Here is a 27,377-nt window from a genome sequence, read left to right as displayed (position 1 = left end):
CTGTGTAGTTGCTCTTTTCCCGTCTGCTGTGTCCCCGTGTCAAGTCCACGTCTCCATGCTATGTTTCCTGTTTTACTTTGAAACTCCATGACTCATGTTAATGTATCTGGTTTTGCTTCCCTTGTCTCGTTAGCCCTGATTTGTCCCAGCTGTGTTTCCCTCCTGTTTCCCATTCCCTGATTGCTCCCTCTGTGTATTTAAGCCCTGAGTTCTCCTTTGTTTGTGTTGTGATCTCCATCTTCCTGCCAGTTTAGTTTCTGTAGTCCCAGTTTAGCCAGTTTTCTGTTTTTGTTAAGTAGTACTTTTGGGTCCTCCTTACCACCACTCCAGCCTGCACACAGCCCACACATGACACTGAGTTTGCTTTCTCCTTCTAGTGTGTAAAATAACTTCTTTTGCATTTCAATAATTTTAAAACTGGTTAGCACTTCTGTCTAAACATTACAGCTAAATTTGAATATAAAGGTAGATGCACTAACTGGATGAGTTTTGATATAATATTACTGTCAGGCTTAGGAGAGACTCGGAGGCAGACCGTCTCTAAAGTTTCACACACAGACACCAGGTGCAGGTAAGTTGCGGCACGCAAGTAACTCATGGAAAAGCTCAGACTTGCAATGACACTGACGAGTGTTACACAATAATCCAGCGAAGAAGCGTTCTCGGCAGCCGCCTTAAGAAGTGAGCGTGGTGATGAGACGATTGCTTGCAGGTGTCTGAACCAGGGGCTGGAGTCGTCATGACAGAGTCAGCTGAGAAGGCACAGGGTCATGACAATTACATTGTTTCTGTTGCTGTCCACATGTTATATCATATTTGTCAAACTCAATGCTGACATTACTGCTCTGTTCTAATCAGCTTCTTGCTCAACTTCTCTGAGGCAACCAGCCTTCACTCTGGGAGCTTTAAATCTCTGTGTTATTCTGCCTTTTAGACTCCCATTTATGTAACCCACCCCCTCCCCAACTTCACCACACGCTGGTCCAAACCTCCAAACCTTTATCTGGGGGTTCCTGTCCAAATTCTTATCACTGTTGAGATTCCATTACGCTGTGATGGGGTTTAACTAGACGAAGCCAAGGTCTTATAATTTCTTGTTAGTGGTCATGATTGACCTCATGTAGTAGTTTCTCCTCGCCAGCATAAAGAAACTTTCTTTGACAACAGTAATCAGATTGAACAGTGCTTATAACAATCATAAAGTCAAAGAAACCCAGTAAAGATGTAAGAAGGAGAATTTTAGATTTACAAAAGTTGGGTAAGTCTCTTGAACCCATTTCCAAACATCTGCAGATTCAGAGAGCATCAGTTCAAACAACTATATGTAAGTAGAAGTTATTTGAATATGTCACCACCAGAATTATATGTTAGAATTGGATGTTTAAATTTATATTTGCCCAAATTTACTGTGTCTGAAGTCACATGACTTCCAGCTACTTTACACGAACATGTAAAGAATCACTTTATTTCTTTCATGCTTCACCAACAGATTGAATATTTGTTTATTTTCACATTTAAGTAGGAAAATGAATCCTGGATGTACTCCCGAAACGACCTCAAATCTGACACATAATTTTCATATTTCACAGATTTACAGACTGATCATCTTCTACCGTTGCTCCATTAAACGCATGCTGACATCCTGCAACTCTGTGTGGTTCTCCAGCTGCAGCATGGCACACAAAAAGCCACTTCAAAGGGTCATTAATATGGCTCAAAAAATCATCAGACATCCTCTTCCCTCCGTGAAGGACCTGTACAGCACTCGCTGTCTCAAGATAGCTACAAGATTTCTCACACCCAGGACACCGAGTGGTTAAGCTGATGCACTCTGGCAGGAGATTCAGGCTGCTGAGGTCGCGGACAAACAAACTCAAGTACAGATTTTACAACAAGAGCAATAGCCCTCATCAATACTAACAGTTGACCTGATTGGCTACCTCCTTGGACTTTCTGGGGCAATATTGTGCATTGTTTCATTTATTAAGCCAATACCTTTTTTGCTCATAGCTTTCTTGGGAATTTTTAAAAATCCACTTTACTGCGTTGTGTTGTGTTTAGCTTAGTTGTGCTTAGTGCCAATTTTGTTGTACAACTGTACGAAATATGATTGTGCGATGACAATAAAGAGTTATCCTTCCTTATATCTGATACTCTCCCTGTGGAAAGCAGTTGTCTCCGATTCTCAATGCAAAGGCCCATTAGTATTGGTGAGTATTCAAACTGTATTTATTGTAGCTGTTTGTCCCTAAAACAATTTGCACCAATCATTTTAAGACAGATCCTTTAATGAGATCAAAACATGCTGTAATGTCTGCAGTCCGAACGTCTGAACATACACTCACAGATACAAATGTTAAACCACTGACGTGTCAGTTTATACTGAAATAGAAGTTGTCTGTATTAGACCAATTTTTCATTTATAACATTTTTAACTAGGTGTTTGAGTCCTTTTCACAGTGATGAATAGAGATGGGTATTGATATTTCGATTCTGTTTAAAGATTCGATTCTTTATCGATTCTTTTTAAAAAAGGAGAACACTAAGGTCGATTACCTTAGAACTTTGTTTTATATCTTCTCTTTGAACAAGATAGAAATTCAGTAGTAACATGGCCTTACAAACCCAACAGTGAGATCTTAAGAGATCCAGCCTACGGCTCTTCAATGGGGTGTCACAGGGTCCCCAGGAAAAAAAATTGTAAATGTAAAATAATAAAATAAATATTCTTCTGTAGCAATAACAAAGTATAACATAAATTATTCTGTAGTAATTACACAAGAATATCCAGTAATGTTCCTGCCTACAATTAAACACATTCACTTACCGAAAATCGAGGGCATCTGCTGTGGTAAATGGGTGCAAACCTTTTACCACAAACTTAGCCACTGCTTGGTGACATTCGTCTATCCTGGCCTGAAAGGAGACGCTACCGGTAGACTGCAGCGAGAACTGCCAGCATCTGAGCCAGACTCTGTCTGTCTCTCTCATCATGATCACCTAAATGCACAGTAATGGCAGGTTTTGTAATGAGGCAGATCGCGCTAACATAATATGCACTGTTAGTTGATTATTTACCTGCCGCATTAACGGGAGAGGACGTGCAAACGTTACCGCTGCTGCTGGGTTGAGATTCACGAGTCCGGAATTAAAAACACGACATTCATTTAAGGTCATCGTGTGTTTTGTGAGCAAATGCTTTTGCATATTCGTAGTGTTTCCTCCCTTAAATGAAGTATCTACTTTGCAAGTATTGCAAGTTGCCCTGTTGTCATCCGTTCTCGTAAAGTATAACCAAACTTTTGAGCGTTTCCTGCCAGGTAAATGATGCTTTGCAACGTGGTGACGTCATTCAGGGTGACTGGAATCGATAAGGGAATCGTTTGCATAAACGGCAAACAATTCCAAGGAATTGAAACAGTGGGAACCGGTTTTCAACAAGAACCGGTTTTCGATACCCATCCCTAGTGATGAAACAGAAAATGAAGGAATTATGTGTGTAACTATGACTATGACAATACAAGCTACAGTATCTGTTACAGGATGACAGACAGCTAGTATGAACCCATCAACCCACATGCATATTCTAAATATTTCTGCAAGTTTCTGTTTCATTTTGTTCACTGTGGAATGTCTTTCAAGGTCACAGTAGTTCCTGTAAATGAAGTCGATATTTTCATGTAATGCAGAACAGCAGAACGTGACTTTTTGGAATTGAAATGAAAGAAGTACTTTGACACACCCACAGCTGAGCCGTGTCATAGAGGAGGGGCCACTCTGTGTGTGAGTTTGTGTGTCAGTCCTTAATGTCAGCATTCATTTTTTTTTTTGTCACTGGCAGGTAAGAACAGCAACATTGTAGCATTAAGAAATATTGCAGGCAGATTTTCATGCAACATCTCTACTTAAACTTAGAAAGTTCTCTTTGTACATTTCTTTGGAAATCTTTATTTCTTTAAAATTTTATTGATACTTTTTAATGTTTTTCAGAAACTTTGATGGCAGCAGCACAGTTGACCATGAGTGGTGTCACAACTGCCAAAGGCTTAGTTATGATTTTGACTTTGCTGTGTGTGCTCCATCTTTCAAGTGCACTGATAAACAAGGACGAACTGGTAAACTGGTTATTAATTTTCTTTTTTTGTTGTTGTTTTAATAGAGAATTAAATTTCAAATTAAACACTTTTACAGACCGATTAATGGTTAAGCTTTCCTCTTTACTTTTAAAATGCTCATTTAGTCACAGTTACATGTTTCACGCGCGTGTTTGTTGATGTTCTTTCTGGTTTTGCAGGAGGAGCTGAAGGGAAACGTTGAAAGATTACAAAAGGAAACAGCGAGAAGGAAGGTGAGTCTGTCAACGATGTTGTGGACATGGATATTGACAGACTGCTAACAGAAAAATATGTATTGCTATGATAACTAAGACCAAACATAATTTCCCATTATACAAGTCTTTTTGCACATAGTTACTTATTTTTGTATATTTTGTTACATTAATTTGGTGTATTTTTGTCTTCCAGGCTGAAAATAATTTAGACAGAGCCTATGTTCCAGTTATGCTTGATGATGTTAAACGTCTCATGGATCCTATGTTCGAACTTATAAAGTCAATGAAAATTTTTCCAACACTGCTTACACCAGTGTTGGATTTAATGGATGACCTAAAGACTTTCATGGGAGCAAGCAAGGAGTACATGGATAAGTACTTTGAGACAACAGCTGCAGAAATCAATGACAATGAAGAGAAACTACGCAGTGTGATGGCAACACTAACACAACTAGAAAATAATAAAGATGAACTGTAGCATGTTAGTCAGCGTCTGTCTCTGGTATTAAATGTTCTGTATGTGTAAAACTTCTCTTTCATACTGTGCTGCTTCTAAATCAAAGCTAACTGAACACTTGACTTGTAAACTCTGACAAGAATCGTTTTGTCACACTTTTTCATCGTGTTTGTTATATCAGGTTTATTGCCTGTTTAGAAATCATATTAAATCTGACAGTTGTTAATGATAAAACTGGTATTATTGGGTGTTTCTGCAAATTGTGACATTTGTAATTAAAGACAGAAGCAGTTGCTGATTGTTCTCTAGTGTGTGTGTGCGTTTGTGTGTGGATGCTTTATACTGGTATTAAAAGGTGAGTTTAGTGCAGTGTTATACTCAATCACATTACAGACCACAAAAAAACACCACATCTTATTTGACTTGTAAATCCTGGAAAATCCTGGACATCCTGGAAAAGAAAACTAGCAAAATTCATAAACAAATATTTACTAATACATAAAATTTCATATGATCATAATAATAATTGTTATAGGTCTATTAGCTGCTCTGTTATTATGGGGCGATTGTGGCTCAAGAGTTGGCAGTTTCTTTCTTGTAATCGGAAGGTTGCTGGTTCGAGCCCCGGCTCCGACAGTCTCGGTCGTTGTGTCCTTGGGCAAGACACTTCACCCGTTGCCTACTGGTGGTGGTCAGAGGGCCCGGTGGCGCCAGTGTCCGACAGCCTCGCCTCTGTCAGTGCGCCCCAGGGTGGCTGTGGCTACAATGTAGCTTACCATCACCAGTGTGTGAATGGGTGGATGACTGAATGTAGTTTAAAGCACTTTGGGGACTAAGTAAAGCACTATACAAATACAGGCCATTTACCATTATAAATATATATGATGTACAAACGATTCATTTTTCTGCTACAAAAACTCATATAAGTAGACATAAAATATACAATAATGTACAAACATTATGTACTTCAACTAAGAGTCAACAAAACTTATTGTTAGTGAGCTGCTGAAACTGGTTGACTGTGTGTAAAGACTGCTGTAATTAACAGTTACTGCAATACTTCAGCTGAATTAAAGTAATATTCTGCACTTCAGATCTTGATTGTTTAGTTAACTGTTGTGGTGCAGTGAGGCAAAACTACAAAGAGTAAAAAAAAAAGTGTAATTCTGCATGACATGCTATAAAAACACTGTGTATATTATTTGCTCCCTTTCATATTATATAAATAATCAGTGACATTGACATTAGATGCATAATTTAATGTGCACAATACAATAGTACTATGTTTTGTACACATTCATGTTGTTATCTTTGTTTGTTTTAAAACATACTTGAAGAAGTTAGTGGAATAAGATTCAGATAAGAGTAGCGTGCAGATTTTTGTAGCGCAATCAGTCAGTTCCTCCTAATTACTTTCACAAATATGATACCAAACAGATGGTTGCATCAAAGATGGGATCCAAAACTTGTCAGACCTGCTTTTTGTGCCTTTCTCTTCAAAGATAACAGCAGGTTCAGGTGTTCTCACTGCTGGTCACTGGTCTGTGAACACACTGATGGACTTCATGCCATCCTCATAGAATACTTTTCATATAGTTTTGTCAGAGACATGAACATCAAACATGCTCACTAGTGGTACTTTTGTAAGCAGTGCTCCTCAGATTCATATCCCTGTAGTAACAATTAGGAGTTCCTATTTCTTTTCAACAGTGTGCTATAATTTACAATTCATTTATGATGGTTATTGGGAAGTCTTACTAAAGTGATATTAAGAAACCTTACAATATGATTTTTTGTGGTTTATTGAGTGCTTTCACTCACAAAAATAACCAGTGGGCCCCTATTCCTATAAAGTGATCCATAAAAAGACTTTAGTGAAAATGAAAGCTGAAAGAAAGTGAAAGGACAACAGAGTATAGAGAGCATTCCAAACACACCACCTCATCATGTTGTCATTCTTGATCAGTTCAGCACAACGGTTCTTCCTCTATAAACTAAACAGGTAAGATGAGTAAAGTATGATGGTTGCAAAGATTAAAAAGTGTGTGTGTGTGTGTGTGTGTGTGTGTGTGTGTGTGTGTGTGTGTGTGTGTGTGTGTGTGTGTGTGTGTGAGTGTGTGTGTGTGTGTGTGTGTGTGTGTGTGTGTGTGTGTGTGTGTGAGTTCCTTATTTATTTCCCTGACATGTTGTTGTTTAAACCTGATAGATTGTTTTAATTCTAACAGTGATGACAGAAGCACCAGAACAAGAGAGCGAGCTTGTGTCAGCTTGTTCTGTTCATCTTATCTCTCCTGTTCCTTATTTACATTACAAGCTGGACAGCTGGTGAATTCATCTTTGATAAAATCTCTTTATATAATAATAACAATAGGATTATTTGCACATACATGTAAACACTGCCAGTAATTAGGGGCTCATTAACTTTTGGAATTTTTCCGTATTTACGATGGGTTATATGAGCTTCTGTTGTTCTCTCAAGTTTTAGTTTACAACGTCTAATTACCAGAAATCAAATGTGCTGGCTGCTTCACTCCCTTTGATGAACAACATGGGTTCTTTTTCTCACTAAAGCAAAGATGCTGGCAGGTCAAAGCTTGGAGTGTCCCTTACACAGGAACAAATATCACTGTATAGAGAAGAGCTATCTATCACTTAATCTTAGTTCAATGAATTTAGAACTGATTAAGTATTTTTGCTGTATTTCCCTTTCTTTCCTGTTTGTTATTGAGATGTTCTTCGCAGATGTGCCTGTATTATTGGCTGCTTTGAATACTTCATTGAAAACCTAAAGATGTGAAAGTGAGGTCAGAAACATACTCTGATTACAAACATTGTTATACAATGAAACATTAGACTGGTGTCACACCCCAAATTACACCTTTCTTGGCTGCTACTTCGAAGCACATCTGTCCTGCGTGCTGCACAACAACATTGAATATTTAGTATTTACTGCTGTTTACACTTAGCTAGATTAATGCGATGGTGTTGTGTTTAGTATGTTGCTTTGTTTTTTTTTTGTTTTTTTTGCTTGTTTTCTATTTTTCTCTCAACAGGTGATCCAGGAGATTTTTATTTTTTTTCTCCCCCCCTTTCTCACTGTCCCTCTCCCCTTCTGTTTTTCCTTTCCTTCCTCTTTCTTTCTCCCTTTCCTATCCCTCACTCATGTCTGTCCCGTCTGTAACATCTGAAAATAAAATATAATAAATAATAAAAACAAAGATCGACCAAATGGACCAATACGGCAATGCCACGATGATCCATTTGGCAAAGTAAATCCATTGGGTATCCTTGTTGGTCTTCAGACAACAATTCTGATGGCTAAAGAACCAAATGGGACAGGCAGAGGAAAAAAATAAAAAATAAAAAATAAAAAAAATAAACTGGTGTCACACCAGGGAGAGTTTCCTTTATATCAAATGGTTGGGGTGGCAGAATATCCGAAAAACACTGCCTCAGCCCAGGTGATGTAAACGGCAGCGAGACAGAGCGAGTGATCGAGTGAGAGTTTTGAGATGTTCGAGATTTGTGACGTTTAGCGTACAGTTGGTGTGTTGGTTAGTGTGTTGTGTAGTCGTTTTGTTTTGTGTATCAGTGAGGTTCAAGGTTCATGGTGCAAGGTTCTTTATTTGGGGGGGGGGGGGGGGTATATAGGAAGAACATTATATATATAATATATACATTAGGTGAATGTGCAGTAGTAGCATGTATGCAGCGAGCAGGTGAATTCTGTACATTAAGTGAATTAAATAAGAATAGACAATCTGACTATTTTACAGAACAGAAAATATAAACATATTTAAAATTAAAGGAATTTGAAATGTACATTGTGCCGGTGGGTTTAGAGTGTCTGGAAGAGAGTCCTGTCTCAGTCACTTATGGATGATGTTGCCAGGATGGGACGGGTCCTTCAGTATCTGCGCTGCTCTAGTCCGGCATCTCCTGGTGTAGGTGTCCTGAAGCGGGGGGAGAGCAATCCTGCAGCAGCGTGAGGATGCAGTGTGAACACTGTCTCCAGGTGGAAAACAGAGGGAGTGATACACCTCCTGCTGTCAGGCCTGCAGGGTTTCTCCCTGTGATGTTCTTCTCTGTCTTGTGGTAGACAGTTTTTTTTCTTTTCTTTTTTTTTTTTACTGGCAGAAAAAATTTGTGGGGCGTCTTATTGTGACACATGATTGTTCTCTCACTTTAATTAAGCAGTATTTTTTAAATGGCTTTACCAAAAAGCGAACACCGGTGCATTGGCTGCATTTTTAGATGAATAGTTGCATATAATTTTATTATTTACAAAATGTTTACACAATATTTTTTTACAAATTTACAATTTATATTTGCATTTCAAGTTATGAAAAATAATTTACTAAACATGTCTGTGGTTTTTACAGTAAAAAGAAAACATAAATATTACTAGGATTTAGTTAGACTTAAGTTTGCCCAATGTTGTGTAGCTTTCTGGATTTTATACTTATTGGGTACATATTTATTTATTATACAGTACATAAAATAAAAATTCAAATTTTTTAATGTAACTGAAATATTTAATTGTGGGCTATAGAAAATAATTAAGTTATAGACCATATTTATATGAAACATGTGTATACTTACTGCATATTAACCATATGTAACACCTGCATATGTGTTTTAAAAAAGACTACCAGATTCTGCCTCCCCATTTGATTTCCATGCCACCCTAGGAAAATTTCTCTAGATCCGCCCCTGGACCTGTCCTGGACCAGCAACACCAAATCAGTAACAAAAAGAGCTCAGCAGCGACTGCATTTCAAGAGGCGACTGAAGAAGGTGCACATCCCCAAACCCATCTTTAACACCTTCTACAGAGGTACCATACAGAGCATCCTAACCCGCTATTTACACCTCACGCTGCACTGGGAAAGCCACAAGCATCATAGCTGACCCGCATCACCTTTTCCACCAACTGCTTACCACCCCTCAATCCAGAAGACGACTCTGCGTCATCAGGAGCAGGTCGGCAAGATTGTGCAATGGGATTTTCCCCCAAACCAGTCCGGCTCCTGAACACCATGCTGCGCTCCTCCACACTGAACTCTCTTCTCCACACACTTCTTGGACTACATAACACTCTCCTTTCACAACCAATTCTTGCACTACACTCAAAAAAATGAAACGTTGACTTTAATTAAAATTATTTTGTCAACAGGTTCCACGAAATTGAATTATGTTAGTTTAAAGCAAAAATCTTTAGTTCATCTAATTTAAAAAAAACTACTTAAGATTAACAAGACATATTTAAAACTAACTAAATCAAGTTATGTTGTATGAACATAGATGATATATTTTCAGGTTAGATAGTTTAGATTAGTTACTTCAACACATTTCTTATTTGTGGCAGTAAAATGTTAAATTTAAGTTAGATTAATTCAAATATTATATTTTCAGCCACCTTGTGCTTTATTAATTAGTTTTACATAAATCTATTTTGTCAACAGGTTCCACACAAATGAATTAAGTACATCCAACTTATTTTTTTAAATTTATTTTATTGCCAACACATTCAGTGAGCATTTGTGTAAACCCAGTCCAAAATAAAACACAACAGCTCATTAGGGTTAGTAATTAACAGTATGTAGACAGATGCAACATCAAGACTTTAAATTAAATGTCTGTATCTACCAGAAATAGAAGAGAAAAAAAACGCATTGAAGATCACATAACACATTGATAAGATGACACTTGAGTTATGCACATGTGATGCTAGTAAGGTCTGTGAGTGTTTTTTTCTTTTAGTGTCTAAAATGGATAGCAAAGTTGCTATTTGCAATGATTGCTTAGGGTCAGTCCAGTAACACAATGCCAATGAAGTGCTTTCCTTTAACAATGCAAAGTGAAGTGTCCACCTCAACAGCCACAATTAAAAAAAAAAAAAATAATGTAACAACAACAACAACAATAATAATAATAATAATAATAATAATAATAAATAGTCCACTGATATTAGCAATCAAAGAAAATTACATCACCATCCCAAATAAAACTTTAACAAAACATGCCAACATTATGGTCTAACAATAAAACAGCTTGTCAGCGTTCAGTTTTTTTGCAACAGCACAGCAGTAACCATTTAACAATCGCCACTGTCAACATTTATTTTACCAGTGTTTGGGCAAAAAACTTCAGATGTAAACATTTTAACATGGAAACAATTGTTCGTCTTTAAAAGTCCACAAAATATACATTCATCCTGCATTCCCAACTTGGATGATCTGATATCCTCGTGTTGGTGTTGTTCCCAGACCATCATGAAAATGTTGTTCCAGGTTCAACATTGCAAGTGACCAATCACATTGTTGTGACGTTATTCTATTCCAAGCCATTCGTGCATTTATGAAATTCCAATGTTGCAAGGACAATATCAATTCTGCTTACTGTTTATTAAAGGGTTACGGTTAGGGTTAGGGTCAGTTGATCGGCGGACAGAGGCGGTTTCACGCAGCTTAAGTACAGTTTTTTGTTTTACGCCGGTTTTTCCCGAAGTCGCAAAAGTATGACGTCACAACATTCTGATTGGTCACTTGCAATGTTGATCCTGGAACAACATTTAGTATGATAATCTGGGAACAACACCAACACGAGGATATCAGATCAACCTCCTAACTTACCCTTATTTTTAGTATGTATTGCAATTACCTTTACAATGCACACAATGTAACACAAACTGAATATGAACATATTTCCACCTCATAACAATATGCCTTGAACGCTAATATACACACCACCCTTCAACATTTCTGGTGCAGTATCATCTCTCAATTAAATCCTTTAAATCTCAATACTTTTGATTGTCTCTTAGCTTTCAGTCTTGAGGTTAACTGAGATTCAGTGCATATATCCCACCCATTAAGAGTGCACATGCAGAGGCCAGGTCTTCCAGGTCATGCAGGACACACTAGATGGTTATACCCACATCGGCTGGAGGAGTGCTGGCATCAGCTCTTTCGATGGTAAAGATAGCAAGGGTAATTTGTTCCAGCTCCCTCTGAACAGCTGTAGCTTAGACACAAAAACATAGAAAAATGGCATCCAGTTTTAAAAAAAGAAAGAAAAAGGGCCAAAGCTACCCTTTAATGACGTAAACACAATATTAGGAACATGCACCCCAGTGCGCCACTATTTTAGACTACAGATTCAACGATAAATATAAATAGTTTGGGTATACAAGAAGATTTCCCAAAACATTTAAACAGGTTCCATGCAAATTACAACAACAACAACATTACAACATGCAACAACATTAGTTATTCAAAATTTGGTTTAATACAGATAAAAAACTAAACTAAAATTACCAACCAATTATTCTTTGAAGAGGATGCTTGGGTCTTCATTCAGGTAAAAAGGTAGTGCCCTGAGGACACACTCCCTCCCCTTTTCAATGGTTTCCTTCTGTAGAGAGTGGCAGAGATACAGGAAGAGAAAACAGATATACTTTAGGATGACAGAAACTCACATTATACGCAAAATGAATGACATATCCACTGCACAGATAGACATGTACACAAGACCAACTAATCATCACATGGACATGAATAGTTAACCTGTTGGGCAGGGTTTCCACCACATTATATATGTCCATAATGGAGGTAAAGACAAACTAATACATCATCTTTTTTGCATTCAAAACATAACATAAAAACATTCACTTCTGGTTTAACCTAAATCAAGGGATCAGATTTTACATATGTTTAGGTAATTTAAATTTTCCAACGTTTTGAGTACCAAACTTTGTCTTGCTTAATATAAATGTAAGTGCACTGTGCAGCTACCATACACTAGCTGTTTAAATTTGAAAATGATCTTATTAGCCATAATATTTTGCTACCAACAGAATAAACACCTGTGTGGCTGGGGCCAAAGTTTGTCTAATTTTCTTCCCTGCAACGCCTCCTTTTTTCTTGAAGACTTTTATGAGCTGGTCAGTGTATTGGTCAAGTTGTGTAAAAAGCCTTGGAACATGTGCAGCAGTAGTAATCCTCACATATTCTGCTTCCACCTGAAAATATGTCAACAAACACAACATACTGTACTGTAAATATACATACTATATGTACACATATACAAACTAAAACTAATGTAGTAAGACCTCATTAAAGCTATAATTTTAACACAAACATTTACACAAAATGCTAATGGAGCCATTACAGCTTTTATTGTTATTTATCAAGTTCCAAAAAATATTGATCACAGCTGATCTGAAAAGAATTTCATGCCTCAGGCCCTTGAACTGCAACCATGGTTCAGATGTGGAGAAGAAATAACAGGGGCATGGGATGGGTCACAAAAGAAAACTTAACTTATAAAACAGTTTTGTTTTTAAAAGTATAACAGTTCACATACCACATACAAGCTCAGCAATACCACATACACCACATCAGTATAGGAGGGAGCAGGTAAAGGCAGGATCTGAGATTTATAAAGAAAAAAAAAAATTAATTCCTTAATTTCAAGAAGCAAATTATTGTTTGAATTACAACTAAATAAAATACTACTCAGAAGAAAAGCAAGAGATTGACACTGCCATGTGCTAACTTTCTATAGAAGCAATTATCACCAGGTCTGTCGACCTCCATTGTCTGTCCACTCATATGTCTTGAATAATTTTATTAAAAAAAGTAAGTGTGTACTTTCACAAACTGTAATTTATAACTACATTGATATGTATAACTCCGCTAGGAAACATGCTGTATTTACAGACCATTTTTACATAATACAGATTACTGATAGAGCAGAACAATGGTGTCACAGTGGCTTTCGCCCTTGACTTTTTGGATTTTAAATGTCACTTTATGCTATCCTTGCTATCCTATTCGATATTTCCGACTCTCGGACTACAGAAAAGGAATCCCAAGAAAGCAAATGGAAAAATAACCCCTTGAAAGAATAACCCCATGAACCCCTGTAGCTAATCCCTTAATAAAACAAAAAACAATAAAAATGTTTCTTACACAGTCCACAAAATAAGCATGTCCAGGACCCAGTAAAACTAATGTAAAACAAGCGCACGCAAACGATATAACATGTCTTGTAAGACAAACGCAAAATATAACCATGCTGGACATATAGATACTACACAACATAGTCAAAGAAAAAAGTGGTCTTACCTCTCAAAGAAACAGTAGCTTGGCGCCAAAACAGCCTTTTTCAGTTAAATTTGAAGTCTTGTGCATGAGCAGGCACAAGCCGTGAAACCTTCTTGTTCTGCGCGGTTTCATTACAACTGTTTTTGCATTACTGCCACCTTGTGGATATACAAGGTATATCGATCCTAATTGACTTAACTTAAATGTTATGCGATCAAGTAACACATTAGTATTATGTACGTTGAATAATAGACACAATTACGTAGACTTGATTAGAAAAACATATGTTAACTTAACAAAAACATATATTTTAAGTAAAATGAAAATAAATAATTAATATACACTGAACAATCCACCTCATTCATTTTTTTGAGTGTACCCTGTATTGTACTGATCGACTCTGTCTATTGTATTTATTCTGTGTACTATTGTATTTATTTATTCTCATTGTTTTCAATTCTTACTCTCTCTGTATTCAAGTACAATACTGTTGTACTTACTCTTAGATTATCTTATTTCTGAATAGTTGTAAGAATGTATGTATATTTGAATTTTCCCATTTTATTTTTACAGTTTGCACCTTTGATCCAGGACGATGATATTTCGTCGCACTGTATGCTTGAGTGCATGTTGTTGGGTTGACAATAAAACTCTGCTTACCTTGAATTAAACTTGTGCATTAGCCAATGAGGCAATGAGCCTCTACAGGCCTCAGACAGCATGTTAAATGTTAACATTCGTGACAGTTTAATTAGAAAAAGACCAAACAAGTATGGCTTGTTTGGAAGGGCCAGACCTCGACCTGACTGAAATGCTGTGTATAAAGGAATGCTTGCAAATGTCAATGAATTGAAGTTATTGCTGCTAATCTGGAATTCTTGGCTGAACAACTGTGAGGATCACCAGCCCGAGGAAAACACAAAATACACATGACTCCGTAACAAAGACAATTCATTCTTGAATGAAGACATTGATCAGACACATTTAAAATGCAGCCAATTGTGTTTATTATTAAATTCTTGAGGAAATAGAAGGGTGGGAGGGTGGGTCCTGTGGAGGTGACAAGACAAGACTCAGCAGTCCATCTGCATCTTAAGGATAAAGGACACTCTTTCGAGGATGCCAATGTTCACATTTTGGACAGAGAGGACAGATGGTTTGAAAGAGGAGTGAAAAAAGCCATCTATGTCCACTGTGAGCGACCATCTTTGAACAGAGGCGGGGGTTTACCACACCAACTCTCTGCCATCTATAATCCAGTTTTGAGATCCTTTCCCAGATGCCTTAACGCCCACTCACATCCTGGGCCATCTGACCTCAGGAATTCGCATGATAAGGTGGGGCCAGGTTTCACAATGAACTCACCCGAAACTCTGGCTGATTGGGACCCACACCCAGTTTCACACCTTGGCTCAGGTGATTAGAGGATCATCAGGGGGTCCTTTTGTCCCTCTGTGGGGGGTTACTCCCACTAGGTTTATATCTGGGACTCTCCACCATTTGACCTTAGAACTGAAGAAGCTTCTCGGATGAGAGGTGAAACGTCTTCAAGTAACGCTTTTCTTTGCAAGCTCCTTTGACTACGATGACCTGGATGACTGAGAACCTTCACAGACATCCTAAGCTTAGATTTTGTGTAAACTTTTCTAAGTTAAATTCTGTGTCTGTTTTGATCCTTATCCAATGCCGAGGGTTGATGAACTAATTGATCGTTTGGGAAGTGCTAAGTTTCTGACTACCCTTGACCTCTGTAAAGGTTATTGGCAGGTTCCCTTGACAGACTCATCTAAGGACTTAACAACATTCAGAGTGCCAAGTGGACTGTTTAGATTCACAGTGATGACCTTTGGTTTGCATGGAGCACCAGCTACATTCCAAAGGTTGGTGGATCGAGTGTGAAAGGGTGCAGAACAATATGCAGCTGCATACATTGATGACATTGTTGTTTATAGTGGTACATGGGAAGATCATCTGAAACATCTTGCTGATGTGTTTCGACGTATCACAAATGCTAGACTTGTCATAAATGCCAAGAAATGTCACATCGCCAAGCCCAAGGTGCAGTACCTGGGTTATGTAATAGGGGGTGGAGGCATTCGCCCTCAGGTGGGAAAAGTGGATGCAGTTGCTGCAGCACTCTTGCCAAACACAAAGAAAAGGTTGAGATCATTTTTGGGATTAGTGGGTTGGTACCGCTAACCCCTCCTTGAATCGCTACCTTATCGTGGTGGAGGGGTTTGTGTGTCCCAGGGATCCCAGGGGCTATGTTGTCTGGGGGCTTTTGCCCCCTGGTAGGGTCTCCCATGGCAAACTGGCCCTGGGTGAGGGACCAGACAAAGAGCGATTCATAAGACCCTTATGAAAAGGACACCGAGGGAACAGTTTACCCTGCCCGGGATAGGGTTACCGGGGCCCCGCCCTGGAGCCAGGCCCGGGGAGGGTGCCCGAGGGCGAGCGTCTGGTGGCCGGGCCTTAGTCCATGGGGCCCGGCCGGGCACAGCCCGAAGAGGAGACATGGGCCCATCCTCCCGCAGGCCCACCACCCGCAGGAGGTTGTCCTGGTTGACACGCCTCTGCAATGTTGCGTGGAGATCAGGGGCAGTACCTGTGGACTGGCAGACCGGGGTGGTTAAGAAGGGGGACTGGAGGGTGTGTTCCAACTACAGGGGGATCACACTCCTCAGCCTCCCTGGGAAAGTCTATGCCAGGGTGCTGGAAAGGAGAGTTCGTCCGTTAGTCGAACCTCGGATACAGGAGGAACAATGCGGTTTTCGTCCTGGTCGCGGAACACTGGACCAGCTCTTTATCCTCTCCAGGATACTTGAGGGTGCATGGGAGTTTGCCCAACCAGTCTACATGTGTTTTGTGGACTTGGAGAAGGCATTCGACCATGTCCTTTGGGGTGTCCTGTGGGAGGTGTTGCGGGAATATGGGGTGTCTGGCCCATTGCTACGGGCCATTCGATCCCTATACAACCGTTGCAAGAGCTTGGTTCGCATTGCCGGCAATAAGTCGGACTCGTTCCCGGTGGGTGATGGGCTCCGCCAGGGCTGCCCTTTGTCTCCGGTTCTGTTCATAATTTTTATGGACAGAATTTCTAGGCGCAGCCAAGTGGCGGAGGGCTTTCGCTTTGGTGGCCTCAGAATCTCATCTCTGATTTTTGCAGATGATGTGGTTCTGCTGGCTTCATTGGGTGAGGGCCTCCAGCTCGCACTGGAACGGTTCGCAGCCGAGTGTGAAGCAGCGGGAATGAGGATCAGCACCTCCAAATCTGAGGCCATGGTTCTCAGCCGGAAAACGGTGGAGTGCCCACTCCGGGTCGGGGATGAGTTCCTGCCCCAAGTGGAGGAGTTCAAGTATCTCGGGGTCTTGTTCGCGAGTGATGGGAGAAGGGAGCCGGAGATCGACAGACAGATTGGGGCTGCAGCTGCAGTAATGCGGACGCTGCACCGGTCCGTCGTGGTGAAGAGGGAGCTGAGTGTAAAAGCGAAGCTCTCAATTTACCGGTCGATCTACGTCCCTACCCTCACCTATGGCCACGAGCTGTGGGTAGTGACCGAAAGAACGAGATCGCGGATACAAGCGGCGGAAATGAGCTTCCTCCGAAGGGTGGCTGGCCTCTCCCTTAGAGATAGGGTGAGAAGTTCGGCCATCCGGGAGGGGCTCAGAGTAGAGCAGCTGCTGCTCCACATCGAAAGGAGCCAGCTGAGGTGGTTCGGGCATCTGACAAGGATGCCCCCTGGGCGCCTCCTGGGTGAGGTGTTCCAGGCATGTCCCACCGGGAGGAGGCCCCGGGGCAGACCCAGGACACGCTGGAGAGATTATATCTCTGGGCTGGCCTGGGAACGCCTTGGTATTCCCCCGGATAAGCTGGAGGAGGTGGCTAGGGAGAGGGAGGTCTGGGCCTCTTTGCTTAGGCTGCTGCCCCCGCGACCCGGCCCCGGATAAAGCGGATGAAGATGGATGGATGGATGGATGGGTTGGTACCGTCGACTAATTCCAAATTTTTCATCAAGAGCAGCTTTATTGAATGACATGACAAGAAAATCTAGTCCTACAAAGATCAGGTGGACGAAAGATGGTGAGAATGCATTTAATGATTTGAAAGACTGTGTCAGAAACCTGTTTTGCAGTGTCCAGATTTTAACCTTCCCTTTACAGTACAAACGGATGCCTCTGAGGTGGGTCTGGGAACTGTTTTACTGCAAGGAGAGGAAGGGCAGCAGTTGCCTGTCCAGAACATCAGCCGAAAATTTTTTCCAAGGGAAATGAGGTATTCGACCATTGAAAAGGAAGCATTGGCGATCAAATGGGCTCTAGACACCAAAAAGATATTATCACGTTGGGAAAGAGTTTGTTCTTGAGACTGATCATTGAGACTGATGCAATGGATTCATAATATGAAAGACACTAATGCCAGGATAACAAGATGGTATTTATCTCTCCAGCCTTTTCGTTTCCAGGTCCAGTATAGACCCGGACATAAGAATGTCATTGCTGATTTCCTGTCCCGTGACTCAGAGGAGTAACGGTCATAAGAGGGGGGAGTGTGACAAAGTGGGTGAGAAGACCATTTGTCTATATTCTTAGTTAACGTTCTTGTTTTGATTTAACCATATTTCACATGTAATCTGCAACAGGCAAACATCTACTATCCCGGGTTTGTTTATGTTTTGCACTTTTACAGATTATATAATATAACATCTTGGTTTAAATCAATCCCTACAAGTTTGTTAAGTTAACATGTTCTTTATTTCAACTGTTAATTTGTATTGTTTAGAACTTACCTTACCTACCTGTCTTCCAGAAACAAAAGGAGGAAATGTAGTTTTACTTCCTGCTTTATAGCTTCTGGGTTCATCTGAGGTCACAGGAAGAGACCAAGTGCGAGAGGGGAAGAACTCTTATAATTTAATAAAGTTGATTTTAGAGGGTTTATGAATAGATTTATTGTTGTAATATGTATTGATTACACCACAGAGTTTATGTTGCCAGTAAAGAGGAGTAGTAGAAGTTTGAATATAATCATGTTCATCTTACCTACCTACTGAATGGAATAGTCCAGAGGAGAAATTGTTTGGTTAAGTGGACTATTTAAGCAGAACTCAGGTGTTTCAAGAAAAAGATTCAGGTCAGTGTAGCTGTGTGCAGTTTGACCTTAATTTCCGTTGATTTAAGTTCAGTTTTGTTTATTTGAACTGAGTTAATTATAGAGTTGAGTTTCTTATTTGTTTCTTTGTAAATATTGTTTGGGTCACAAAATGGTGAATAAATCACTTGCTACACTGGACAGCATCAGTCTCCTGCACTTCTTTGACCGCTTAAGTCAAGTCCTACCACAGGCATAAAGTCTGTAATTACCTTTTATCGCACACTGTTATGGAATAATAAGAAAAAAATTACAATTAACCTCCTAGGACCTGGCGTCCACATATGTGGACATCACATTTTGGGTTAATTAGACCAAAATACTAAATCTTGCTCTACAAGGGCCTGATATCCACTTACAAGGACATTATACTGCAACGGTTCTATCACAATTTTAAATGAATATCCTCATATGTGGCTCTCATTTTTCTTAGAAACAAAAATATAATCTGGTAATTCTTTGTTTTTACATTCATCGGGTCCCAATATGCCCAAATATCAAAGAGAAATTAAAAATGCATGCCGTGGAAGAGTTCGGGTCTTAGGAGGTTAAATAATAATAATAATAAAACTTAAAGTGTAGTTTATATTTTAGTTCTCAGACCTTTAAAGTGCAAAATAGCTGAAACAAAAGAAAACTAGGCTTTACTTTTACTTTGTATTGTGGTGAAAAGATTTAAAATTCAACAAAAAACCATGAAGGGACACGTCCTACAGTCAGTTTTACAGATTTTACACAGAAAGAATCAATCTACTGTTTACTTTGTATTTTGCTTTAGAAAACATGACAAGAAACAAAATACGAAATCATGTTTCTTAAATATGTGTAATGTATATGTGTTGCAAATTTGCAGTACCATTCACTAGAAAAAAAAACCCTGCATGGTTAAAATCTCAAACTCATAATATTTACTAAAGCCACTTGTGGCTCTTAATATTAAGTACAAAGATTTTTTCAATTACTATGTGACATACATGTTTGTACAGTTTGAATCTGTCATAGGCTCGAGGTAATTTCCACAAAGCAAAAGGCATGTCCAACGTATTTATTCTGTTTATAATCTGTGAAAGGCTGCGATCAGAAATGGAAGTATTTAAAACTATAATAGTGTAAACTGCTGCTCCTTTATTACCTTTGTATTTGTGGAAGAAATCAAAAATGTCTCTATATCTGGAACTCAAGGATGTCTAGCATCATTTTGTGTCTGATATAAACGCATACAGAAATAAAACAAACATGGCTTCTCCTGCTAAGATACAGAGCCAAGATTAAACAGTTAACAAGGTACATTTTCCCTCTTACCCACAGAGATAGTATAATACAAGTGTGAACTCAAATACATACAGTGCATGACCCCCAAAGAAACAGCGCCATCCAGTGGCATGTCCCATAATATCGACCTTCCACCTGGCTACATTAACATTACAATGAAGATTAACTGAATAAAAATATAATGGTATTTTTTCTAGAGCTAGATCTCTGTTTGCTACCGATCTTACCAAGTTCCACTCTTTAAGTACACCTCATTGTTTCTTCTTGTGTTTCTTAATGAATGTATGAATGAATTAGAAACTACAACCTAAAAGTAGCATAACTGTGTGTAAATACAGTACACAACCTCACAAAAACAAAATTAAATCAAAGAGACTCGAAAAATAGTAATTCTAATCTATTTCTTTCATACTTTTAAAAATCAATAACTACTTTTTTAAAAACATCAGGCACTTGTTTTACACAAGACAGTATAAATCATACACCGTGTCTAAAATCCATTTAGCTGGTTCAGTCTCAGTCTCAGGGTATTGGTCTGAGACTGAGACTGAACCAGTCATGGTCGTGGCTCCATGAAGGCACAAATCTAACTTCAAGTTGGTGCATTATTAGTGCTGGTGAAATGTAGGGCTGTGTGAGGAACAGCAACTATGTGCAAACATGTGGATCACCACAGCAGATCAGTGTCTTCTGTCGTGATGCCTTAAGAACTAACAAAGCAGCAGGAGGCACACCAACATGACATCTCTGCTCTACTTGCAGTTATTATTTTATTTTTTATGGCTGCTGACAACTTTGACTTCACTGGGTTGAGACTCTTGAACAGGGACACCCAGGGACTCCTCCGTGCTTTTAGATGACATCATCAAAACTGTGCTAATATCCTCGCTGTTTTCTCTTTGAAACATCTCCTTTAATGGTGTCTCTAAATTCCAGCCTTGGTTTTTTGCAAATGTGTAAATACTCCCAAAGAGATCAGGAAACAATACCAGAACATCAATTTGGGCTGTTTCCTTGGCACTGTGAACAAGGAAGGTTTTATTACTGTATGATAGATATGATAGATAGATAGATAGATAGATAGATAGATAGATAGATAGATAGATAGATAGATAGATAGATAGATAGATAGATAGATAGATAGATAGATAGATAGATAGATAGATAGATAGAATCATTTAGTTTAACTCACTAATGTTCATGGAGATTGCGTGTAAAGCGCAGTAATCCCAACGTGTTTTCAGTGTAGGGCTTTTTACCTTCCAATTTCTGAACCAGCTCTTGTGGAAACTGCAACAAAAACATTGGTTATGAAGCAGATTTTAGGAATCTAGACATTTGATATTTGATGTTACAGTCACCTTATTTTTCCACTGCTTAAAGGATCCGTCCACAGCACATTTTTCTACAGAATCAATCAGCTCCTGTTCAGCCTTTCTATAGTTTGCGACGTCGTCTCTGTTACCGATCTTTCTCAAGTATTCAGTTTTCCTGGAAAGGAAATGATTAAAAATAAATATAAAAAATAATAATAAATAAATGCAAAAAAAGCAGCATTGAGCATTTAAATTTTTTTGAACATCTGTATCCCTCTTTGACAGGCAGAAATCAAGAATCATAAAAATATGATTTTTATTAATTGTCAATAATTCCCTCACTTTTCAGAAGTCCAGAAGAAGGGATGGTTTAAGCATTCTTCTACTTTGGGTCTGTCCTTTGGCTCTTTGTTGATCATCCACTCGATGAGATCCTTTGCCACCACATCTTGAATGTGATCCAAACTGTACTTCCCTCTGTGAATGTTGAACTCACATTCAAAGGATTTGCCAAATGGATGGTGGCCTCCAGAGAGAATATAATAGATCAGCATGCCTGCAACCTTAATAACAACACATATTATCAGTTTAGGTATGTTTACCATGTCATTTTTCAGTTAATCAAGTTTGTGTTCAGACTTTACCTGGATGTCAGTGCTTGACTTGTATGATATCACAGATTCTTCTGCTTCTTCTGCTAAAGTCTCTCGGGCCATCCAACATTTGGTTCCTGCACTGCGTGTACATAAAGTTGTTTGGCCTTTGAGTAAGCGTCTGCTTATGCCAAAATCAGCTAATCTCGCCCTCCCAGTAACATCTGCAGGAGGAATGATATTAAATAAAATCATATCTGGTAAACATTAATTAAAATGTTTTTTTTTTCCTGAAATTTAATCGTGTCTTACCAATCAAAACGTTCTGGGGTTTGAGATCTCGGTGAATAATTTTAGGATTTCCACAGTGAAGCACCTTTAGACTTTCAAGAACTTGTTTGACAAGTTTCTTTAACATCAGTGGGTCATGGTCATTGTTCCTGATATATTCTTCCAGGGTGTATTCACAAAGTTGCAGACAAAGATATCCAAAGTTCTCGTCCTCTGCAGCATCAACATATCGTACGATATGAGGATGATCGAGTTCAGGATGTCGTAGAATTACTTCTTCGTTCTTCAGCTCTTCATAGTTGCTTTTAGACATTCTCTTAATGGCAACTTCTGTGCCGTCCTCTCTCAGCCCCAAGAAGACTTCAGTACCATCACTTCCCTTCGCTATTCTGAATTCTGCATCATTCACATAAATAATGCTTCTGATTCTGGATATTTTACTGTCATCTGAGACAGCAAGTTTCTCCAGTTTCTCCTTCCACCTCTCGCTGATTGAAAGCCATTTTTGTTTTTCTGATTTTTCAATGATGCTGTATTCAAAAGGCTTTACATTTGAAGTTGATTCTAAAACAGGAACTTTTGTTGTTGGATCAGTTGCTGCAGTGGAAACTTCATCATTTAGATCTTCTTGCTTTTGTGTCTTTTCCTTCTTTTTCTTCTTCTTTTTCTTCTTTTTCTTCTTGGGCACAGACGATGCTGCATTTCCCTCACATTCTGAGTTTGGTTTGCTCAGATATTCTTTCAGACTTCTCAGCACCTCTTTTAGCTTTTCATTCATTTTCATATCAGCTGATGTCAGTATGTCCTCGGGCACTGAAGTTACACCCACTGATGTAAAAATGTTAGCTGCCTGTTCGATTAACCGTAGGTTTGCCAATATACCGTATGTATAGACCCTGATGTTAGTCGAGAGCTTCTCATTTACAAAAGGGGCAACTGTTCTGCATAAATTCTTGAAGAAGTCTAAGTCCCAGTCCTGTGTGCCTTTTGTTTTCTGTGTTATTACATACAGTGTTTGCAGCACTGATTCACGAACACCACTGTCTTGTGAGTCAAGCTGTTTCAGTAGTTGTGGAATTATAGCTACTGCATGCTCATTTGTTATGTCATCCATTGTGCAGAAAACTGCATTTAAACTTTTAACTGCCAGCTTTACATGTGTCTTAGGGATGTTTGGAAAACGACTGGCTGCACCTGCAATGTAAGTATTCACATTTTCAGTTTCCTTTAGCCATTTAATACACGCCTGGCAGTATTTATCTGCATGTCGCCCTGTAACAGTAAAGAGAAGTTCAATCATGGTTAAATGGTCCTGAGGATTTTCCAACAGCATCTGACTGTTAACATTTCTGAACACTTCTTCAGGTGTTTTTTCAGGAATAGCAATTCTAGCATCCAAAAAATATTTGATTTTGGAGCAGAGTTCATTTCCTTTGGATGCAATTTTATGAATCATCTCAGATAATCTTCTGTTGTGAACTGAATGCTCAGGATGAGTTATAGGTAAGAGTGCTACCAATGCACCAGCAGAGAGGAGCATGTTTACGACATCTTCTCTGTCATTGTTGGCAGCAGTAAGTAGTGGCATGAAACTAGAGCATCCATTTGGATCAGCTTTTGCTTCTAGAAGTTTCTCCACAAAAAAAAGTGGAGCTTTGGAAAGTGAGACATAATCCAAAGGTGTCCAGCCACACTGAGAAGGTATATTTGGGTCTGCACCCTTTTTCAAAAGATAAGTACATAAATATCTGTTGTGTTTTACAACAGCAGCAATCAATGGTGTTATGCATTCCTTCCACTCTCTAGAAGGGTAAAGTCGATTAATGTTATTGTCCCTCAGTAACTTCATGAGCTCTCTGCGGTTATCGTTAAATATACACTGTACTACAGGATGTGTGTCTGTTGGTTGGGGGAGTGTCAGTTGAAACTGTGCCACTGGAAAATTCATTTCTTTGCTTGCCTGTGGAAGAGAGAAAGAATTAATATTAGCAAAGTGATACTGAATTTGGTTCTGCTTGGTTTCAGAAACCTAAACAAAATTCTGTGCAAAAATTGTCAGGATCTGGCGGCGCCCTGACCGGTGGACGTGCCAGTGTGTATATTTGTGTGCGTGTGTATGTGTCTCTCCTATCGCCCTGTCTTCCCCTCCGGCTCCGCTGTCATGTGTTAGGGGGTAACCAAGCAACAGGCTACCTCCGACCCGTAGTGCTGTCGCCCGGAGCTGCCGCACCTGCAGTCAATCCACCGGCTGCTGCCAATCTACTACCACCTTCGGACCGGCTACTTAATGGTGTGGCTGAGCGACAGACAGTGCTGGAGTATCGCAGTAAGCCTGGTAGTGTTTTCGAGCCGCTAGCGTGATTGAAGTGCTGTCTGATCTTCGTACTCATTTTGCTGTCGTGTGTGTTCACCCAGGGATTGATGGAGGATTCACGGACACAAAGGAAGCACTTGGAGGAGAGACGGGCACTCACTACCACGCACGGGCTTACACGGAAGGAAGGACGCACTATCACCATTGTTGCACATTTGAACTGTTGTCACCTTGCTGCACTGTAAATAAACGCACTGTCTTTATTTCTGAGCTCCGCGCAGGAGTCCACTCTTTAACAACCGTGACAAAAATATCAACTCGGAATAGAGAGCAACAGGTTTGGACACAAATAATAAACGCAATATTATCTATCCATCTTCTTCCGCTTATATGGGGCTGGGTCATGAGGGCAGCGGACTATGTAATGTTATATTACAATATAAAGTAGTGCATTTGTATTTGGAGACAATTTACACGGGTTCTTAATCGCAAAATCCCTCAGATACTGAAGTATATTCTTAACAACGATATCTTAGACAAGGGTTGCCATACCACTTAAACTTTGAACTTCCTTGTTGAACAAAGTGAACAAACATAACCCAACCCAAACATTGCAAATGGGATCAAATTACAACCCAACACTCCCCGTTAGCTCAGTGCTTTTCTTAAGCAAGCAGAGGTTATTTTACAATACTTTTGTGTGTGTACACACACACACACACACACACATATATGTAAGGCGCCGGTACAGTCGACCTGACTGAGCATGTGACCCACATGCTGTAAGGCTATAGCAGAGCCCGGAAACAAATCCACCCCAATGTCTTTTACTGCCTGTCTGCCCTCTGCTCTCTCTCTCCCAGTTTTTTCAGTCTTTTCTCAATAAGGCTAAAAAAAAAAACAATCAGAGGATTGTAAGAAAATGAACTTACAGCGTCGACGTAAAGTACAGCTGTTACATTTAGGTCAAGGTCTCAGGTATCTTCTGGCTCCTCCCATTTATACAACACATACAGCAAAATTGTTAGATAGGGAGTGGGTGGGGTTGAGTGTATGTCAAGATACAAGATATTTTTGTACTGCTGCTGCCAACCTAGCCTGCAGGTTAATGATTTATTCCTTACAGCGGTATTATCAAATATGAAGATTTTGCTGGCAGCAAACATCCTGCTACAGTTGGTAACATGTTTTTCAAAGAGTAAACCTCCAATGTTCTGTAATGGTCCCTTGGCCTTGTACTCAGGGTTTTGAGTTTTGGGGATGATGAGGGGGTTTCTAGTTTGTGTTTTTTATAATCTTGTATTTTGGTCCTTTATTGTTTATTGTTACTTAGCCTTGTGGTTACAGAGTTTTATTTAGTTTCTTGGTGCTTATTATGATCCTGTATTCTGTGCCTTTTGTTCTCTGCTTGCTTTAGTTGTTAGATTTGTCTCGTCCTTTTATATTTCCATTCTGTTTCTTTTCTCTTGTTTCTCTTGTCTGTTTCAAGTTTGTGTGTCTTAATCCAGGTTTCAGTCTTAGTTATTTCCTGTGTTATTCTGAAAGTCTCGTGTCTCGTGTGCTTTGTGTTCAATTCTACTTTCCCGGATTCTTTATTTTAGTTTCAACTGTCTTCTCACCTGTTGGCTGTTTGTGTGTCTTATATATTGTCTCAATCTTCCCTTGCCTTTGTTGTGTTCTCTCGCTCAGCTGTGTTCCTTTTTTGTGTGTTATCTGAGAAGAGTTATTTTGGGGGTTGTTGCTCCTAAACCTGCTTTTATTTCTTTAGAAACTTAGCAATAAAGCTGTTTTTGAGTTTTCTGCTTTCCTGCACTTTTGGTCCAATTCTTGCCCTCATATAGCTCACACTGACATCTTTGTTTAATAAATATTATTTCTTTTCTGTTATTTTTTTTTTTTAAAGAGCCAAAAAAACCCAACAACAACACAGTTTCATTGTATATGTGACAATACAGACGGTAAAAGACTATTCTATTTTGTTCTATTTATTCACATTCTATTGTAGTTTCCCTTAAAAAAGTGATTCATATTTTTTTCTGAGTTTTAATCGATACTGTATCATAAACCCATTGACAACTCCAATGATTAACACATGATAAAACACAATTTACGATCATATTTTCATACATTTATTGATAATTAACTGATAAATCTTAGCGTAGGCCTATATCATTAGAGTAACATTCAAGTGTAAACCAAAATCTTACAAAAAAATGTTTGATAACATTCACATTGAAGCATTTTTCTACAGTCATTTGTTAGTACCCACTGCGATCAGTGACATTGGGGTGAGATCTTTTATATTTAATTTTTGAACGTGCAGTTTTGGTTCACTGTGTCTACAGAACGTCTGATGTTGAAATCCAGAGGACCTCCGTGTACCAGCTATTTATAGTCCAAGTGTGGTAGTTGTGGATGTCTTTTTAACGTCATGTTTTTATACTGCTTCCATCGGCTCTGTATTCACATGTTTCCAGAGGGTGGAGGGCATGTTTTCTCTACATATACAGTTATGTGTGAAGGAATGCAGAGTGATCATCAGAGA

At 39.2% G+C, this 27,377-nt stretch overlaps 1 protein-coding gene and 2 long non-coding RNA genes across 5 annotated transcripts in view; 1 reads left to right on the top strand and 2 right to left on the bottom strand.

Moving 5' to 3' along the window:
* LOC113018636 (uncharacterized) overlaps positions 1 to 25,828 on the bottom strand; it is a 48,098-nt gene extending 22,270 nt beyond the window's left edge. Inside the window, exons 1-7 of one of the 2 annotated variants that reach the window (XM_026161827.2) lie at positions 25,765 to 25,828; positions 22,540 to 24,478; positions 22,279 to 22,451; positions 21,977 to 22,197; positions 21,680 to 21,809; positions 21,511 to 21,608; positions 19,766 to 21,338 (exon numbers count right to left, since the gene is read on the bottom strand). In XM_026161827.2, the coding sequence (XP_026017612.2) occupies positions 21,089 to 21,338; positions 21,511 to 21,608; positions 21,680 to 21,809; positions 21,977 to 22,197; positions 22,279 to 22,451; positions 22,540 to 24,466 (2,799 nt within the window). In that variant the 5' untranslated portion in view covers positions 24,467 to 24,478; positions 25,765 to 25,828 and the 3' untranslated portion in view covers positions 19,766 to 21,088. Of the gene's footprint in view, positions 1 to 19,765; positions 21,339 to 21,510; positions 21,609 to 21,679; positions 21,810 to 21,976; positions 22,198 to 22,278; positions 22,452 to 22,539; positions 24,479 to 25,764 lie in introns of those variants that run through there. The other variant, XM_080298347.1, reaches the window with a different exon arrangement.
* On the top strand, positions 3,815 to 5,090 carry LOC145425365 (uncharacterized). Its single transcript, XR_013906035.1, has 3 exons — positions 3,815 to 4,115; positions 4,295 to 4,348; positions 4,524 to 5,090. It is a non-coding gene; the product is annotated as an uncharacterized LOC145425365 (long non-coding RNA).
* Positions 10,139 to 14,006, bottom strand: LOC145426293 (uncharacterized). 2 transcript variants are annotated; one of them, XR_013907001.1, is made up of 5 exons: positions 13,919 to 14,006; positions 13,155 to 13,220; positions 12,655 to 12,810; positions 12,111 to 12,203; positions 10,139 to 11,813 (listed from the first exon to the last, which is right to left on the bottom strand). It is a non-coding gene; the product is annotated as an uncharacterized LOC145426293 (long non-coding RNA). The 2 variants fall into 2 exon arrangements; XR_013907002.1 differs by lacking the exon at positions 13,919 to 14,006 and adding an exon at positions 13,763 to 13,890.
* Positions 25,829 to 27,377: the final 1,549 nt, after the last annotated feature.

The sequence above is a fragment of the Astatotilapia calliptera genome, chromosome 3 (assembly GCF_964374335.1).
Source record: "Astatotilapia calliptera chromosome 3, fAstCal68.1, whole genome shotgun sequence".
NCBI classification, from domain to species: Eukaryota; Metazoa; Chordata; class Actinopteri; order Cichliformes; family Cichlidae; genus Astatotilapia; species Astatotilapia calliptera.
The sequence above is the reverse complement of the archived record's forward strand: the minus strand, read 5'-3'. Positions and strand labels throughout refer to the sequence as shown.